The following is an 18014-nucleotide window of genomic DNA, read 5'->3' as shown; positions in this document are numbered from 1 at the left end:
GATGGCCTCACTGACCAAATTTGTCGAAAATATTTTCTCCAATTTAAAAGAACTCAATAGGGACATCTTTGCACAGTAATATAATATAATAATAAAATAATGTTAATATATATACACACATAAAATAAATATTTAAAAAAATACCTATTATTATACAAACATTTTTTTTTACACTAGTGACAAACAGAATTAAAGCTATAAAAAATAAAATAATAATAAAAAAAAACCCGTTTTGGATCACGGTTACACATCCAGATGTCTGAATGTGCAGGTTAGCTCACGATGCTTCCCTCAACGTAAGAACTTCGGTCAAATCCACTGCATCTTATCGATAATGTAATTGTAGCGAAATCTATACGCCATAAGTCCCAAAAATAAAAAATAGAATCTCGCGACGCTATTAGTCAAAAACAGCGAAAACCCTAAATCGCGCAAGCAAAGATTTCATGGATTGGAGCTATATATACAACCTCCGACACAACATCGTTGGAGCCGCGGTTCCCCAGGCATAACACCTAGCCTGGCGGAAGATCTTCCCTTTGGTGGCGGTCGAGCCGAATCATCGCTCTCGTTACATAACCATGTACGAGATCCAATACGGGATGACTCCCATCTCTTTCCCATGGATGTCGTAAAAGACTTGCGATTCATAAGTTTAGGCGACAAACTAGCAACATGAATCCAATTCTGAAAGCCTCAGCCGAACGTGGTCTTATCAGTATTTTCAAGATTGTTGGCTCTGTCTACCCCGCAAGGGATATAGACGTGATTTATGTATGTATTGAAACACAGCTTATAACTTTGATTTTGTTATTGTCATTACATAGCCCAGACCCTGATCCCGATCTTGACCGTCTTGACTTGACTCTTGACCTTTTACAATCGGAGCCGGCTGTGTTTGATATCTCGGTGTCACTCGTGCATCTGAAGACTATACTTTTTAAAACTATTATGGTTAAAGTCTGTCATAGGATTGTCTAAATGTTTTTATTTAATTTTTGACTTTAGGAGGGGATTTGGGAAAATCGATCTAGTATTTTAAGACTATTGGCTCTGTTCTCCTAAGGGATAAAGACGTGATCATATCTATGTATGTATAATTATTCACAAAAGAATTAAACTCACTATTATTAGGTAATACATATTTTATTCACCTCAACGCGTATACCCAAATAACTTACACATTTAACATACATCATTTATAGTTAATCCACACAATTTTTGTCTTTGGTATTTTAACATCAATAAAATTCACAATACATTACAAAACACTTTTTAAAAATATGCAAAACGCCATCTATCGGCCATCACTCAATACGTTCAGAACTTCAGACATTGCTACGCATGCTATCTGCATATCAAAAAATTGCCGAATCATAACTCTGTCACAGCTTCTCCGTTCATGTTAATTATTTCAATAGCATGTTCAGAAGGCGGTCTCCAGCAGGGAATTTCGGCATACAGAGGTTCAGAAGTAGTGTTGTCAATTACATCTAATTTTGCCTCGCACTTTAAAGCTTCTATTGTTGATTCTGTTACTGAGAGAGCACGCGATCCACGTAGTTCACCACTGTCTGGCATAGATGGCGTTGTGGAAAATCGCGCTGGCATCGTTCCGAAATCATGGCTCCTTTGAGGCAAGTGATCATAATGGCATTCCAGTATACCTTGAACGTAAAATTAATTGTTAAAATATAAAATAATGATTGAAATATTATTATATATTAGTCTAAGTTCAGATATAATCTACTTTTTATTTACCAAGCAACAACTCACCTCTAAAGTTTTCTAGCATTATAGGCGAAATTGTTTGTACGACGACGGGCCTCATAAATTGTTTTAGGTTTCGGTCAAGAGTTGAAATTGGTTGATAATGGCATTTCTCTGTTGTTGGAGGATCTGAAAAAAAATAAAGAACTATAAAAATAATCGTGGCCCATGAGGGGATCGAACCCGCGACCTTCGCGTTATTAGCACGACGCTCTAACCAACTGAGCTAATGGGCCGATATCAATACTGTTGAAATACTGCTTCTTTTTTATTTCCTTTGATAGTGAGTTCAGGAAATCGATTTTCATTATTGTCTGTCTATTTACTATTTATTCATCTATTTTAGGGTTCCGGATAAACAAGGAACCCTTATATGTCTATAGTATACATACATACACCGTCTACATACGTCTTTATCCTTTGCGGGGTAGACAACAGGTAGAATCAACAGTTAATGAAATGAAAATAAAATCATTATTTAAGGTACATTAAATATCTGATTGTCTCTGTCTAGACACGTCCGTTAGGAATAAAAACGTGATAGATGTAAGTATGTACGTAAACATAATGTTATTTAACTTTACTATTTCCCGAATAACATAATAATAATTATGGCAGATATACGAGTGTTGTTTTATGTAAGAACCTGACCCAATCATAATTATAGGGCACCTCGGGCTCCTCTATATTGAGGTAACGACGGACTGACACTAGGAAGATCATTGCCAGTTACAACAGAAAATTTGCAATAATAGTAATTGTGCCGTGTGGTTCCGAACACTTTAGTTTAGCACTACTCCATACTTTTCCCGTGGATGTCGTAATAGGTAACTAAGGGAATGGCTCATAAAATGGGCATTCTTCTTGTAGGCGATAGTCTAGCAACTTGTCAATATTAGAATTTTATTTTTATTATTAAGCCATACAGCAGAACGTGGTATTTTTATATTTTCTTGTCAGTTCAAGACTGTTGGCTCTGTCTTACCCGCAGAGGATAAGACGAGATTATATGTATGTAATTAAGCAATAATTACCTGGTAAAGGCGTATGGAAAATACTCCTCACATATGGAGGCGGCACATCATTATTATCGATCATAACTTGCATTCTCATATCACTGATCTTCCTCACATGTTCATACCTCGGCCTCTTGCACCTCTCTATCATCACGATGATCACCGCTACGGTTATGACAGCCATCATTATACCTCCAGCTATGCTTATCACCGATATAAGGTCCACTGAGCTCCTCTCAGACTCTTTATCACCCATAACTGCAGTTATATGCTCCGGTTCTGTCAAAATATGAAACGTTTCTTCATCTTGGTCAGGTTTGGCAGTCACTGTTTTAAACTTAGAATTAACATTTGATGCATTATGTTTAGTAATGTTAGTTTTCTCTTCTGTCTTCGCTTCAAACGATCCATTTCTTGCAGATGATTGTGTTATATTATTCAGTTTCCCTTCAGAATTTTGTTTTGTTGTAAAATATTGTGATGTTATTCGTTCTGTCGCATTGAAAACAGGTATTAAAGTACTTGTTGTGAATGAGGTTACATATTTTTTTAACGAAGTCTTGTGTTTAGTCGAAGGAGACGTGGTTAGAGAATTAGAACTCATTCTAACTACAGTCGTGCTTGACATGCTGTTAGTTTTATTATTAACAGGTGTTTTAGTTGAAAAGGGCCCTCTTGTGGGTGATAATGTGCTTACAGTACTGTTTTGTGCTTTAGTTACATTTACTGTGAACATAGAATTGCCTGTTTGCTTCAAAGATGATGTATTTGATTTTGTGAGAGTTGTTGATGTTGATGTTTGAATGGACATAGAATTTGTAACCTCTAAAGGTTGATTATAAGCTCTTATTGCTGTAGCGTTCTTTTGTGAAACAAATGATGCTGTAGACAAAGCAATCTTCTTAAATGTCGCATACGATACCGATGTTGGAATAATCGAAACGATTATAGTCTTCGGTGTAGTTGTTTCTTGGGCGAGTTCCTTCTTCATTGCTGTTTTAATTTTCGTATGTGTTTCGTGACTTTGTAAAGTCTTTATTTCTAAAATGGGAGATTCACCTTTTTGTGCTGGTCTTATCCATATTTCCTTTGGTTTGAATTTCAGCGTTGTTGGGTGAACTTTGGTTGCAGTCTCGGGTTTTCTCGTTGTCTCAAAATTTGTAGTCCCCTTAGTCGTTCTTGTAGTTGTCGGTGTCAATATATGTGGTGAACTTGAAGTTGATAAAGTTGTATTAGTTAAGATTCTTGTTACTCTATTCCCTAGTGTAGTTGCTTCAATAAATGTACCTTTATAATCCGTTGTAGGTTCAGTTCTATTATATGCTGTGTTGGCTACTATAACTTTCTTAGTCACGATTTCTGTGGCTGGTATTTCTGTTGTTACTCGTACTTTTGGTATTGGTATAAACGTAGTTACATCATTAAATTTTTCAACTGTTATCCCTGAAGTTGTAATTATATTCTTCGTTGTAATAGGTACTGCTGTCGTTGTCACAATTTTTGGGGTAATTGTGGTAGGGGCAGTTGTAATTGTAGGAATAGTTGTTATAACAGAAGGCAATGTTGTACTGCTAGGCGTAGTAAATACAGTGGTTTTAGTTGTGGGTTCAGTTCTCAAGGTGGTTAGTAATTCTCTCATTGTTGTCGTGGCAATCGTTGTGGGCATGCTTGTTTGACAACTGTAACATAAGAAATTGAAATACTTGAAGAAAAAATTAATACGATGTTTATAAATTCTGTTCGGCACCAGTACAAAAAAGAATTGGACCACTCCATCTCTTTCCCATGGATGTCGTAAAAGGCGACTAAGGGATAGGCTTATAAACTTGGTATTTTTTTTTTAGGCGATGGGCTAGCAACCTGTCACTATTTGAATCTCAATTCTATCATTAAGTCAAATAGCTGAACGTGGCCATTAAGTCGTTTCAAGCCTATTGGCTCTGTCTACCCCGCAAGGGATATAGACGTGACCAATATATGTTTGTATGCCATAATATCTGAAGTGGCAACCCACCTCTCACCTTGCCATCCATCTTGACACACACATTCTCCAGTAACGGGGGAACAGTGCCCGTTTTCAGTGCAATTTCTACATTCATTCACACAGTTAGGACCCCATTTTTTCGGAGGACATCCTGGAATTAAGAAATATTAGAATTCTACATAATTGAGTGTACAATTCGTGGCATGTTGGTGTAACTTCTGACAATATTGTGTATGTTTAGATTTGTTCGTGGAATGAAAAGATAAATTAAATAAAGAAAAGCAATTGAATTATTGTTATTATGTATTTTGCAATTAATTGGATAAACTTAAAGAGAGAAAAAGAATGGGTCAAAATATAATTAAATTAGGTACTCTACACACGTTTAAGCATAATTAATGTCATTTATATTAAAATAAGAAGAACAAGAAGTTATTTCAGTTTAATAAGGTGAAGTAGATTGACAAAATGATCATGATTAAATTTGTGGAGAAGAAGCATCAACTGTAAGTAGTAAGAATAGTAAATATTAGGCGATAACAGTCATCTGAAAAAAATAGCACCACACATCTCTTTCCCATATATGTCTTAAAAGACGAGTAAGGGATAGGCTTATAGACTTGGGCTTCTTCTTTTAGGCGATGAGCTAGCAACCTGTTACTACATGAATCTCAATTATATCGTTAAGCAGAAAAGCTATACGTGGCCTTTAAGGTTTTTCAAGACTTTTAGCTCTGTCAACCCCGCAAAGGATAAAGGAGATTATATGTATGTAAAAATCAAGTAACAAATTCTGATCATCTTTTGAAATAAAAAAGATTTGAAACTACATTATATATAACTCTAAATGGACAGAGACATTATTATTTAAATTTCACCAAGCAAGTCAAAAATCAAACAAGCGCCTACGTTATTAAAACAAGCAATGTTTCTTATTGTGTGAACAATCACGAAACAAAGACAGCTTCCTAAAGTCAATCTATAAATAATCATAGAACACTGAAGCATAGCACAGAAATGACATGAATTTCCATAGAATATTTAAAAACAACATGGATGTCGTAAAAGGCGACCAAGGTATAGACTTATACACTGGGACTCTTCTTTTAGGCGACGGGCTAGCAACCTGTCACTATTTGATTCTCAATTCTATCATTTAGTCAAACAGCTGAACGCGGCCTATTAGTCATTTCAAGACTGTTGGCTCTGTCTTACCCAAAAGGGATATAGACTTGATTATATGTTAATATGTCGATACTAAAAGATTGCCAATCTTTACTAAGGTACCTTTATATGACTTTAGACTATAGATACATACATATAATCACATCAGTATCCTTTGCGGGGTAGACAGAGCAAACAGCAAGAGGCCTATCAAGTTAAGAGGATCAGACTGGAAACTCATGTCATAAAATTACAGGATGACTATTCGAAACTGTTTAATAAATATGATAAACAAAAGAAGCTGTAGAAAACTCGATACATGACAGTACATTAAATCAGGAGACACTTCAAATCAGGAGACAGTCTTGAAGACTAAAAGGCTTTATGGCTTACTGATAGAATTAGACTAAACATGATTTGAAAACCTTAATAACGGTTTGAATAGATCAGTCAGCCTAGTCTATATAGAACAGTCATACCCTTAGAACAGTCCGCTCCTGTCTTCCCGTTAGGACAAATGGGAACGCATGTCACATCCTGCATTTTGTAACCGGGACAACATACTGACACCTCAGCCGTCCTCTCCTCTGTCTGAAAGCAAACATACATACATACATACAGACATACGGTACGGTCAGTAGCTGAACGTGGCCGATCAGTCTTTTCAAGCCTGTTGGCTCTGTCTACCCCACATGGGATATAGACGTGACCATATGTATGTATACATACGGTTACGTCGATATCCCTTGCGGGGAAGACAGAGCCAACAGTCTTGAAAACACTGAATGGCCCACGTTCAGCTATTTGGCTTAATGATAGAATTGAGAATCAAATAGTGACAGGTTGCTAGCTCTAGCATCGCCTAAAAAAGAATCCCAAGTTTGTAAGCCTATGCCTTAGTCGCCTTTAACGAGATCCATGGGAACGAGATGGAGTGGTCCTTTTCTTTTTTGTATTGGTGCCGGGAACCACACGGCACTTTGAAAGCAAACAATGATCACTATGATTACTTTAATCATCACGAGATAGGCACACAAGCTTTTAAGGCGATGTGCTAGCAATCTGTCACTTTTTGAATCCAAATTCCATCATAAGCCATACACCTGGACGTGGTATTTTCGGGTATTTTGGCTCTGTCTACCCCGTAAGGGATAAAGACGTAATTTTAAGTTTGTATGTATCAATTAGTCATCGTGTATAAATAAGTATAATATGATCACTATAACGAGTCATGATCATTGGTGGTCGTTGTAGGATTTGTCATCAATTTATTTAAAATTGCCAAACTATAAAAAAATATATTTATTATTATATAAATTCTATTTTTATATAAATTATATTTTGTATAAATCATTTCGATGTATTCTCTTCTCCACATTTCTATTCTAAGTTTGGATAATTGTGAAGTTGACGTTGTTGAAGAAAATGCTGCAGTGCAGATTGTTAACGCTTCCTCTGCACTGACGCTTTGGAAGCGGCAGTAAACTTAGTATTGTCATATGAAAGATGCAAAAGATATGACAATTATTGAGTGCTATTGATACGAGTATGTCCAATAATAATGAATCAAATATTTTAATTTGGATTTTGGTTAATTGAATTTGAGCTTGTATATCATTTTTTGCGTACCTTGTAGTACCTTCTTGTTGTCTATTAAACTTACTTTTTTTATAATACAAAACGTCAAACGTAATGATGTTGTCAAAGTAGTTTTCGTAAAGATTAAATCAGTCACAATACAGTTTTTGCACCTTTCCACAATTTGTTTGACTCAATATTCCTAACAATTACCCAAGAAACCTCATCATCTTTCCACTACTTAAAATACGTGACTTTATTACCTTGACCGAGGATTATCCTTGAGGTAAACTGGACCTGACCACTGTCACTTAATAATGGTCGCGTACTTACCAATACTCTTGTTAATTTGCAATGCATAGCAATTATAGGCAATCGAAATAAGTGTTCATTAGGACCGACTATTTACTCGACTTGTCAAAAAAAGGAGTGTTAAGAGTGTAAGGTACTATTCTTTTTCTTTTATTGGTGCCGGGAACCTCAATTTCACAGATTCCAGAAGAGTTGAAAACCCTTGTTGTAAAGAATGCGAAGCCATCAGCCTATAGCAGAGAAGTTTCAAATCGCGCTGTCAGAGTTTCTACAGATTGAAGCATACACCTCAAATTCAAGTTTAAATTTTTTATTCTATATTATTATTATTAAGCGATATTACTTCATATCACTTAATAATTGTCAAATCTTTTGGTTTCACAACGTTGGTTGACGTCAAATAAATAACTTAAAACTAAATTTACTGCCGCTTCTAAGGCTTCCAAGTGCAGATGAAGCGGTAACAAACTGCACTGCTGCATTTTCTTCCTCCGACTCTACACCATCGCCGAGGTTCCCAAGCCTGACGGAAAATCTTCCCTTTGACGACAGTGGAGTGCAAATCAATCTCTCTCACTACACCCTAGTAGTATACTTTGTCTCTGAACGGGCCGAGGGTGTATTGCGTCGTGTCTGAATATAATAAAAAAGAATTTTGCCTGTTCAAGATGTCTTTTCGTCGTCTCGTCGATTGTCCTTTTTTTCATAAGTCTGTCAGTCGGTTTTGGTCATCTAAATTGTCAGGTCTAAGAGTGTTTGTCCATGGAGGCTGAACGGCCGCTACAGTCACCCTCATTCTGAAATTAGAAGGTACAGATATTAACTTACCTCTAGTCTTGTCAAGTCTCTCATCTCGGTGTTCCAGCGGGAACATCTGGGCGGCAGCGAGAAACACCATTCCAGAGTACGTACAGACATCGGAGCGCGGTACTTCACTCGCTTTGTGATGTTGTATCTGAAAATAAATACATATAAATTATTTATTTATTTATCCAATCCTTGGTCAATGGCATACCCCGATGCCCCGGGCTCCTCTCCGGAGTGGTGAGGATGCAACCGGGACTAAAGTCAGGAAGAAGAAAAAACGTACCTACATTACATATCACGTTTTTATTCCTTAAAACAGATTAGACTCTCGGAAGAACTCAAAGGCCACGGACTGCATAAATTATTTCCATACTCCTACTTCTATCACGTCTATATCCCTTGCAGGGCAGACAGAGCAAACAGTCTTGAAAAGGCTGATAGGCCACGTTCAGCTGTTTTCAAGAAGAATCCCAAGTTTATAAAAACCTATTCCTTAGACGTCTTTTACGACACGAGACAATGAGACAGAGTGATCCCAATTTTTTATTTATGCCGGGAACCACACGGCACCCTTCACCCGCTTCGTTTTATAGAAATGGTGACGTAGTATTACAGAAATACAAGATACTCACTTCTGCTTCACCACGCAGACGTTGGACCCGCTGAGACTGGCCACCTCTGCCACCACCAGCGCCAGGATCACCGCACACCATGTTAGAGTCTTTATAGTCCGCACATTCCGTTCCATCACACACATGTTAATACCCCATCGTTAGGGCCAAATCATTTGTAATGATTCATTTGTTTTTTTTTTTGTGGGCGATTCTGGGAATTGGAATTGATAGTGGGTTTTGATAAAAGGTTCAGTTTTCACAGTAAACGATACAAGGATATTTCGGCTGAATCAAGGAAAGCTTTAGAGTTTGTTTGTTTGAACGCGCTAATCTCTGGAACTACTGGTTCGAATTGAAAAATTCTTTTTGCGTTGAATAGTCCATTTAAGGAAGGAACGTAGCAACTATAAGGAGCGAAGAAATAATGGAATATGTGAAAAAAAATGGGTAAAATTATTCATCCTTGAGGGCTTCAATGATGCCCAAAATAACTATTCCACGGCTAGTGTGATTATATTTTTTTAGAGTTGAGGTACCACATACATTTTATCTTATGATTAGTTAAAAAAAAAGAATGTTTTTTTGAAAATCTATTCATCTCAAAATTGCTTACAGGACTGTACGTTTTAAGGACCAGTTCATCTCATTCTGTGGATGTCATTATAAGCGGTAAATAAACAAAAGCATCTTGAACTTCAAACATCAAGGCTGATTGGTCAGAAGCAGTTTACCTTCAGATGCTACACTTTATCCAGTTATAATTGTTAAAATATCAAAATTATCCCCAGATTTTTCCCTGTAAGTTTTTTTCAGAATCTTTAGTGGACCACCAATTTGACATGAACGGCTGAGAATGCAATCGAGACAATGTTATCAATATGGTATTATGAAGAAGCGAATGCAACAGATACATGTATTGTAAAATGTACCTTCAATAAATAATTTTACAAACAAAGAATGACTACAAAACTCATTTACACGCTTTCGAAAACAGCTAAAAGTTCTAGGAACTTTTGCTTTCCACATTTTTATTTGATCATTAATTTATTTCATGTTACTCTAGTACTCAATAGTAATATGTTACTCCTAAAGTTATTTTGTTTCATAATGCCAAATATACATACATACATACATATGGTCACGCCTATATCCCTTGCGGGGTAGACAAAGCCAACAGTTTTGAAAAGACTGAATGGCCACGTTCAGCTATTTGGCTTAACGATAGAATTGAGATTCAACTAGTTACAGGTTGCTAGCCCATCGCCTATAAAAGAATCCCAAGTTTGTAAGCCTATCCCTTAGTCGCTTTTTACGACGTCCACGGGAAAGAGATGCCAAATATAATCTATATTATGTGCCTAATCGTGTGCGCATATCGTAAAAATCACCCAACAAATCAAAGCGCAGTGATCTGACAACATTATCAGCAGATGCGTTCCTTTCGCGTCCAATTGTAGGCAGGATGTGTTGATTGTCAGCCGTCGAGCGACGACCCCGCTCACTGACGATTTAGACGAAGGGTTAAAAATGTAGTTTGGAGAGATAGCTGACTTAAACATTCAGATGATACAGGTTCATAACATGCAGCTGGACTGGATCATAATTATTTGATGGTCTTAATTGATTTTAAATGATATCAGCACAACATATTGTAGATGCCGTGTGGTTCCCGGCACCATTACAAAAAAGAAAAGGACCACTCCATCTCTTTCCCGTGGATATCGTAAAAGGCGACTAAGGGATAGGCTTATAAAATTCTTTTGGATCTCAATTCCATCATAAATCCGAGCAGCTGAATGTGGCCATTCAATCTCTTCGGGACTATTGGCTCTGTCTACCCCGTAAGGGATATAGACGTGACTATAAGACGGGTACTGAAGAAGAAAAAGATAAACAAAATAGGAACGGTGTAAACGTGTTATCTCCTTAGGTCAGAAGTACTCACTCACTCACTCAAGTAGACAGAAGGTATGATACTATAACAGATGATTACAATAGTACTAAGAAATAAGAATGCTTGACAAATAGTTTAGAAAACTCATATCGAACTATAGGCGTATAAAGCAGTTGCTTATTAGCGTGTATTCAGAAAAAATATAGGAGACCTCTCTACGGTGGTGCAGACAAATCATAAGATATCTGGCCCACCTTCAATACACCAATCAAGATAAGGTGGTAGAGGTTTTGGTTTTCCTGAACGTACACTGTACATCCACATCTATCGGAAGTCCTCAGAGACTGCAAATTATCTGCAGTATAAATGTCTGACTATTCCGTATCCACCGCGCCCAGATAGGACGGGTAAGCAGAAGAAATCATGACTTGATGTCAAGAAAGATAATAAGCATGCTAATGGTCTTGAAACTGAAGACACCATAGACCAGACGACGTGGAAAAAGAACAGCAGATTCCAATTTCCGAAGCATAATGGCGTAGGGTGCAATTGGGATCGTGGCGTAGGGTGCAATTGGGATCACGCAAAGATGAGAGAAGGCCCAGTAGCGTGTCACGTCACAATTAGTGTACGAGTACTACAAACTACAAATATATGAGTCAGTCATAAACATCTTATATTGTATCACGCAATCTCAATCTTGGGCCAGCGTGTGAATGAACTGCCTTAGCGAGTAACGGACGATGGCGTATTTGTTTTAATATTTTATGTTTTTCATATAACTTTTTCTTGGGAATTTTATTGACTAAGTCTACAGCTCCGCTCGGAAAAATCTGCTTGATTTCCCGAGGGAATTTTGAGAAATTCTCTATTAGTGCACACCTTTGAGCCAAATGCCAGAATTTGAGAGCAATCCAAAATTTAACTTTATCTACTGGGAAAAAAAGATTTGTTAGAAATTGCAAAATTTCGACTGGTCAGTCAAAATGTCGCATAGCATCTCCACGTAGTCTCTACTCTGGTATGAAGTGACTCATATTGGTTGCAACCTCCATAAGATTTCACACATCTTCATCTGTAGGGAAACAAAGGACTTTGTATATTTGATAAAATAGTTTAATGATAAATATGAAACAAAAAAATTTTTTTCTGCAGAAACGACTGTGATTTTTCGTACCGTTATTAAATTACAGCAACTATTCGAGTTTCTATGTAACTTTTTCACAATTTCAGTTCAAATTGAAAATTTTATCGGACTTTTTAATTGAGTTTGTTATTCAACTTTCTTTTTTCGAAATTCTATTCAATTTCGCCGTAGTTTGAGTGGAAAGTTTTACGTAAAGGCAAATTCTGTGGCTCTGTCTACCCCGAAAGTAATATAGACGAGATAATATGAATAAAGGAATAAATGAGGCGCCGTGTGGTTCCCGGCACCAAATAGAAAAAAAGAATAGGACCACTCCATCACTCTCCCATGGATGTCGTAAAAGGCGACTAAGGGATAGGCTTATAAACTTGGGATTCTTTTTTAGGCGATGGGCTAGCAACCTGTCACTATTAGAATCTCAATTCTATCTTAAAGCCAAATAGCTGAACGTGGCCATTCAGTCTATTCGAGACTGTTGGCTCTGTCTACCCCGCAAGGGATATAGACGTGATTATATGTATGTATGTATGTAAGGAATAAATGAGGCTTTCCCCTTACAATATTACTATTTGTAAGGTCCAGCCCTTTAAAACAACGACATATTTTGACACCCAGTACATCAATCAATGAGCTATCTTGTTTTGTCGGCCGGCCGCAGTCGCTAACTACTCGCATGCGGCCCTTTTAAATAACCCTCATCCGTCCTCAATTGTGATACGAATTGGGTGTGTTGTAATTTTAGATGCGTTATGAATGATTTTAATTGAAGATTTGGTAGTTATAGTTATAAATAGTCAGTGCGGTGAGAAATGAATGTTTATTAAAAATCAATGATTGTGTCTGATTATAAGGACTTTATTTTAGACTAAGTTATTACTAAGTGATTAAGTGTGGGAAGGTCTTCGTATAAGTAAAAATTAAAGTTAAGTGCCATCACTTCAGAACAAAACCACTCCATATATCGTTCACATGAGTATCGTAAAAAGCGACTAAGGGATAGGCTTATTTACTTAGGATTCCTATTGTAGGCGATAGGCTAGCAAATTGTCACTATTTTAATCTCAATTTCATCATAAAGCCATGTAGCCGAACGTGGCCAGGCTTTTCTATACTGTTGGCTCTGCCTACCTCGCAAAGGATATAGACGTGAGTATATGTATGTATGTTATGTAACTCTTCCATTACTGCCATGATGTGGGACTGACAGACAACGTAAGGAGATGAAATTCAAAATGTACGTTTCTTGGATAGAGTAGGGAGTACTCAGAAATTCCCACGGGAACAGGATTCAAACTTATTATATTAGGTCCTTATATATGAAATTGGCGTTTTTTGTACTGGCCACTTTAATCACAAATATCTCCTCTTTGGTCAGAAATTCCAATTTCAAATTTATACAGCTATTTAGGTACCTACACATGCATTTGTGTTTTATTAACTGTCATTCTTTTGATTTTTTTTTCTTTTATTTTTCTGTTTGCGTAACTCTATATACAAAATGAAAAACTTGAAATATCGCGTTATTTACGAGTACGAGTTTTGTTCTACTGGCCACTTTGATCACAAATTTCGCCTCTTTGGTCAAGAATTCCAAATTCAAATTAATACAGCTATTTACCCATGTATTTGTGTTTCGGTAACTGTCATTCATTTATTTTTTCTTCTTCTAATGTTTCTGTTTGCGTCACTCAGTTAACAAAATGGAAAACTTGAAATATCGCGTTATTTACGGTAAACGACTCGAAGGGTTAATGATGTGCATGGCGGTCATGTCGCATACATACATACATACATACATAAAATCACGCCTCTTTCCCGGAGGGGTAGGCAGAGACTACCTCTTTCCACTTGCCACGATCTCTGCATACTTCTTTCGCTTCGTCCACATTCATAACTCTCTTCATACAAGCTCGGCGGTTTCGGGTACTTTTGACCTGACCCTTTACCAGGACGTCCTTAATTTGATCAAGATACGTTCGTCTAGGTCTTCCCACTCCTCCGAGTCATGTCGCAATAAACAAGAAAAGGATAATCTCTTTCTCACATGTTCCTCAGACTAATATTTGAAGAAGTCGTTAGACTATAGATAAGCAGTGTATGACAAACAAACAAGAATATATATATACAGTAAAAGTTTGTTTATTATACATTATTTATTATAACCCACACAAAGGTTCTCTGCTTAACCCAATAGTAGACTGTTAGATAATGTTATTAGCATTAATTCCGCCTATTGTACTTTGTAAATGTTTCAATATGCCGTGTGGTTCCTGGCACAAAACAAAAAAGAATAGGGCCACTCCATCCCTTTCCCATGTATGTAGTAAAAGGCGATTAAGGGATAGGCTTATGAACTTGTGATTATTGTTTTAGGCATTAGTCTAGCAACCTGTCACTATGAATTCATTGGGCCAGGCAGTTGAGCGTGGCCTATCAGTTTCGGGACTGTTGGCTCTGTCTACCCCGCAAGGGTAATAGACGTGACAATATGTATGTATGTATAAATATTTCAATAAAGAATATTTTGGATGACTGGAAGAAATGCCATTTGGGATAAGTCCGCCATTGTACATGTGCAACAAAGAGTTTACAAACAAACAAACAACCAAACAAGAATACATACATATGGTCACGTCTATATCTCTTGCGGGGTAGACAGAGCCAACAGTCTTGAAAAGACTGAATGGCCACGTCAGCTATTTGGCTTAATGATATAATTGAGATTCAAATAGTGACAGGTTGCTAGCCCATCGCCTAAAAAAGAATCCCAAGTTTGTAAGCCTATCCCTTACAAACAATTTATCCCAAACAAGAATAAATAAATCAATAAATACAAATACACAAATCAGAACTGTTTGACAATCGTTAACTAACGCAGTCAAATACACCGGGAGTGGTACGGCGCAAAGGATGTGAACCATTTAGATAAATATGTGATAATTTTTGTGCGCAGTGGCACGCAGCTGGGTGATAGGAGACACACATATCACGTCTTTATACCTTACGGGGTAGACGGGCCAGATGAAAGTCTCAATCTTGTTTCAGTGTTGGAATTGCGATTTAAAGAGAATGACAGGTTCTTAACCAATTTTTTTGGAGAATACATGTTAAGAATAAAATAGATTTAATTTCTAAATTGGATATGAGGTATCATTTGAGTTATAATTTAATTGAATTAACATCACGTAACTTAAATCTTTTAATATCTAATACCTCTTCCAAAGAGCATGTGTAGAAGTAATAGCAGTTATAACAAAACAAAAAAAAATCATATATAATCATGTCTACATCCCTTGCGGGGTAGACAGAGCCAGCAGTCTTGAAAGGCCACGTTCAACAGGCACATTGATCTTATATCGCTATTCTTCGATCCCAAAGCAGAAATCACAAATTTCACTTGTCATTAATTAATACCATCCCTACATCATCCATAGTTTTAAAGCTAACATCAAATTGTATACATAATCTCCCCTTGTGGCACCAATAGAAAAAAGCATAGGACCACTCCATCTCTTTCCCATGGGTGTCGTTAAAGGCGACTAAGGGATAGGCTTATAAACTTGAGAATCTTCTTTTTGGCGATGGGCTAGCTGAACGTGGCCTATCGGTCTACAAGACTGTTGGCTCTGTCTAACCTGCAAGGGATAAAGACGTGATTATATGTAAGTATGTATGTAATCTCCCCTATATAGCGTCCTATTATACAAAGTCAATTACAAAACCATCTGTTGGGAGGATGAATAAATTGGGCCTAATTGATGTACCATGCACTCCCGAATTATACCAGTTCATTGCTTCTGTAGCGTCCATTTTACGTTCTCTAATTATTTTTGGAGATCCCTACATTAATTTCCATACTAATGTTACGAAGAGAAAAGATGTGTCTTTCTGTATGTTTGTAACGAATAAACTCAAAAAAAAACTGGAAATTAGTCGCACAGATTATGGCACAGATATAGAATAGACCGTCGGGAGTAACAAAGGCTACTTTTTTTTCTAGAATTTCACACGGGAGCGTAGCTAGTAATGGTCTATTAGATTTTGAGCTTTAAACATTTTGGAGACACGATAAGCACAGACCTTTATCTCACTGAAGCAAAAACCGCGCGCAAAAGCTAGCTAATAATAAAACCGGACAGTATTGTAAAGCTTTTATGTAGCTTTTATGTATAAATATGAAAATATAAACAAGTTTTGTCCAATTATTAAACGCATTTAAATATAAGTAATTGTAAATGCGCACTCAATTGTCCAATTCTTTAGTGTTCAAATAATTTTCTTTTATTCTAAATTTAAAACAAAATCATTTTGCAAGTAGCCATTTGTAAAAAAATATCAAGAAGAAGTTTTAATGTCATTACTAGAATTGTTTTGTAAGAAAAACATAACTTCGTCATATACTTGATTGATGGGAAGTTAATAAGTTTTATTATATTTTACTTACAACGTACAAGTGATTAGAACAGAAAGTTATAAAAAAAAATTACAAAACATTATTTCTGTTTCTCATCATAGCGCATTAATTAATTATTTCAGTGCATTCCCAAATTGCATTCTCAGCTGTCCATAAAATAAATTATTATTTGATTTACAACTTGAAACAAAAATGCTAAACGTACAAAATCATGTTTTAATCTCTTCACTTACAAATCAATCCTCATTACATTAAAAACACACTCACAAATTCACTAAAAAAGGTTCAGTCACAACAAAAAGTACTAGGCTACCAGAAACCATAGACACGTATTACCCGAATTAGAGTTGAAACGATACTGGGGTGGGAAGCGGGATAGCACCGGGAACGATGTACAGGAACCATAGCATTCGGAATAATGTTAGATTATAGAAGTGGTAAGTATTGTCGGGTGGTTACCAGAATTTTGGATAAGCCTTTACCGTATCCAAGGGAATAGATAGGTTATCCATTCCCATGGATACCGTAAAGGCGAGTAAGGGAATAGGCACATTCATCTGGTGCAGTTATTACCATGATTCATTATGAGTTAGTAACTTCTGTAAAGGTTCAGAGGACAGATAGCAAGAAGAAGTGGCAAGTAGTGATAAATGTGTAGTCGCAACTGATGGTCACCACCACCTTTAGTCACCATTAACATTTTAACATTGCATATCAATGTTGAGTTTTATTTGACATCTTATCAATTACACAAATAACTGCGTGCGATGTGAGGCAGCGACACATTATATCTATACGACATTTCTATTGTATTAAATTATTCCGATATCTATGGTTCACAGATAAGCTCGGCCGGGAAAAAGACTTGAGTGATGGCTTCATAACTTGCAAGTTTCCCTTTAGTTTTGTGGTGTCTGATTTATTTGACCACCATTTTGTAATGCGTTTCTTTGTTCAAGATTTATCTTACGCTATCTTTCGCTCGCAGCTTCGTGGTATTTTATAGCTTGCAGTATGTACTTTAGTTTTTTTTACATCCATTACGTCCTTTCGTTAGGCAGAGGCCTACTTCCACTTTCCACGATTTCTGTATACTTCTTTTGTTTTATATACATTCCCTGTCTATGCAAGTTAGTACCTGAAGATATTATAATAAGAATCTATTATGTATGTATGTATGTATGTACATCAATATCATGATACACGTATTGAAGTAAGTAAATAAAATATCCATCTATATTGTGACAATATTCAAGTAACGTTTATAGTCGAACTGTGGATGCCTAAAAAGGCGTAATGCTAACAAAAGCACAG

General features: G+C 36.6%; 1 protein-coding gene and 1 non-coding gene across 2 annotated transcripts; both read right to left on the bottom strand.

Moving 5' to 3' along the window:
- Positions 1 to 1301: 1301 nt before the first annotated feature.
- On the bottom strand, positions 1302 to 17054 carry LOC106132471 (mucin-2). The gene is made up of 8 exons (XM_060945849.1): positions 16934 to 17054; positions 9264 to 9456; positions 8653 to 8779; positions 6414 to 6525; positions 4801 to 4921; positions 2805 to 4465; positions 1777 to 1899; positions 1302 to 1667 (listed from the first exon to the last, which is right to left on the bottom strand). Exons 2-8 carry the CDS (start codon positions 9386 to 9388, stop codon positions 1375 to 1377), a joined length of 2562 nt encoding a protein of 853 aa, XP_060801832.1. The 5' UTR covers positions 9389 to 9456; positions 16934 to 17054; the 3' UTR covers positions 1302 to 1374.
- Trnai-aau (transfer RNA isoleucine (anticodon AAU)) lies at positions 1933 to 2006 on the bottom strand. The gene has a single exon. It is a non-coding gene; the product is annotated as a tRNA-Ile (tRNA).
- Positions 17055 to 18014: the final 960 nt, after the last annotated feature.

Source organism: Amyelois transitella, chromosome 9, assembly GCF_032362555.1.
Source record: "Amyelois transitella isolate CPQ chromosome 9, ilAmyTran1.1, whole genome shotgun sequence".
Lineage (NCBI taxonomy): Eukaryota > Metazoa > Arthropoda > Insecta > Lepidoptera > Pyralidae > Amyelois > Amyelois transitella.
This window is presented reverse-complemented; position numbering and strand designations above follow the sequence as displayed.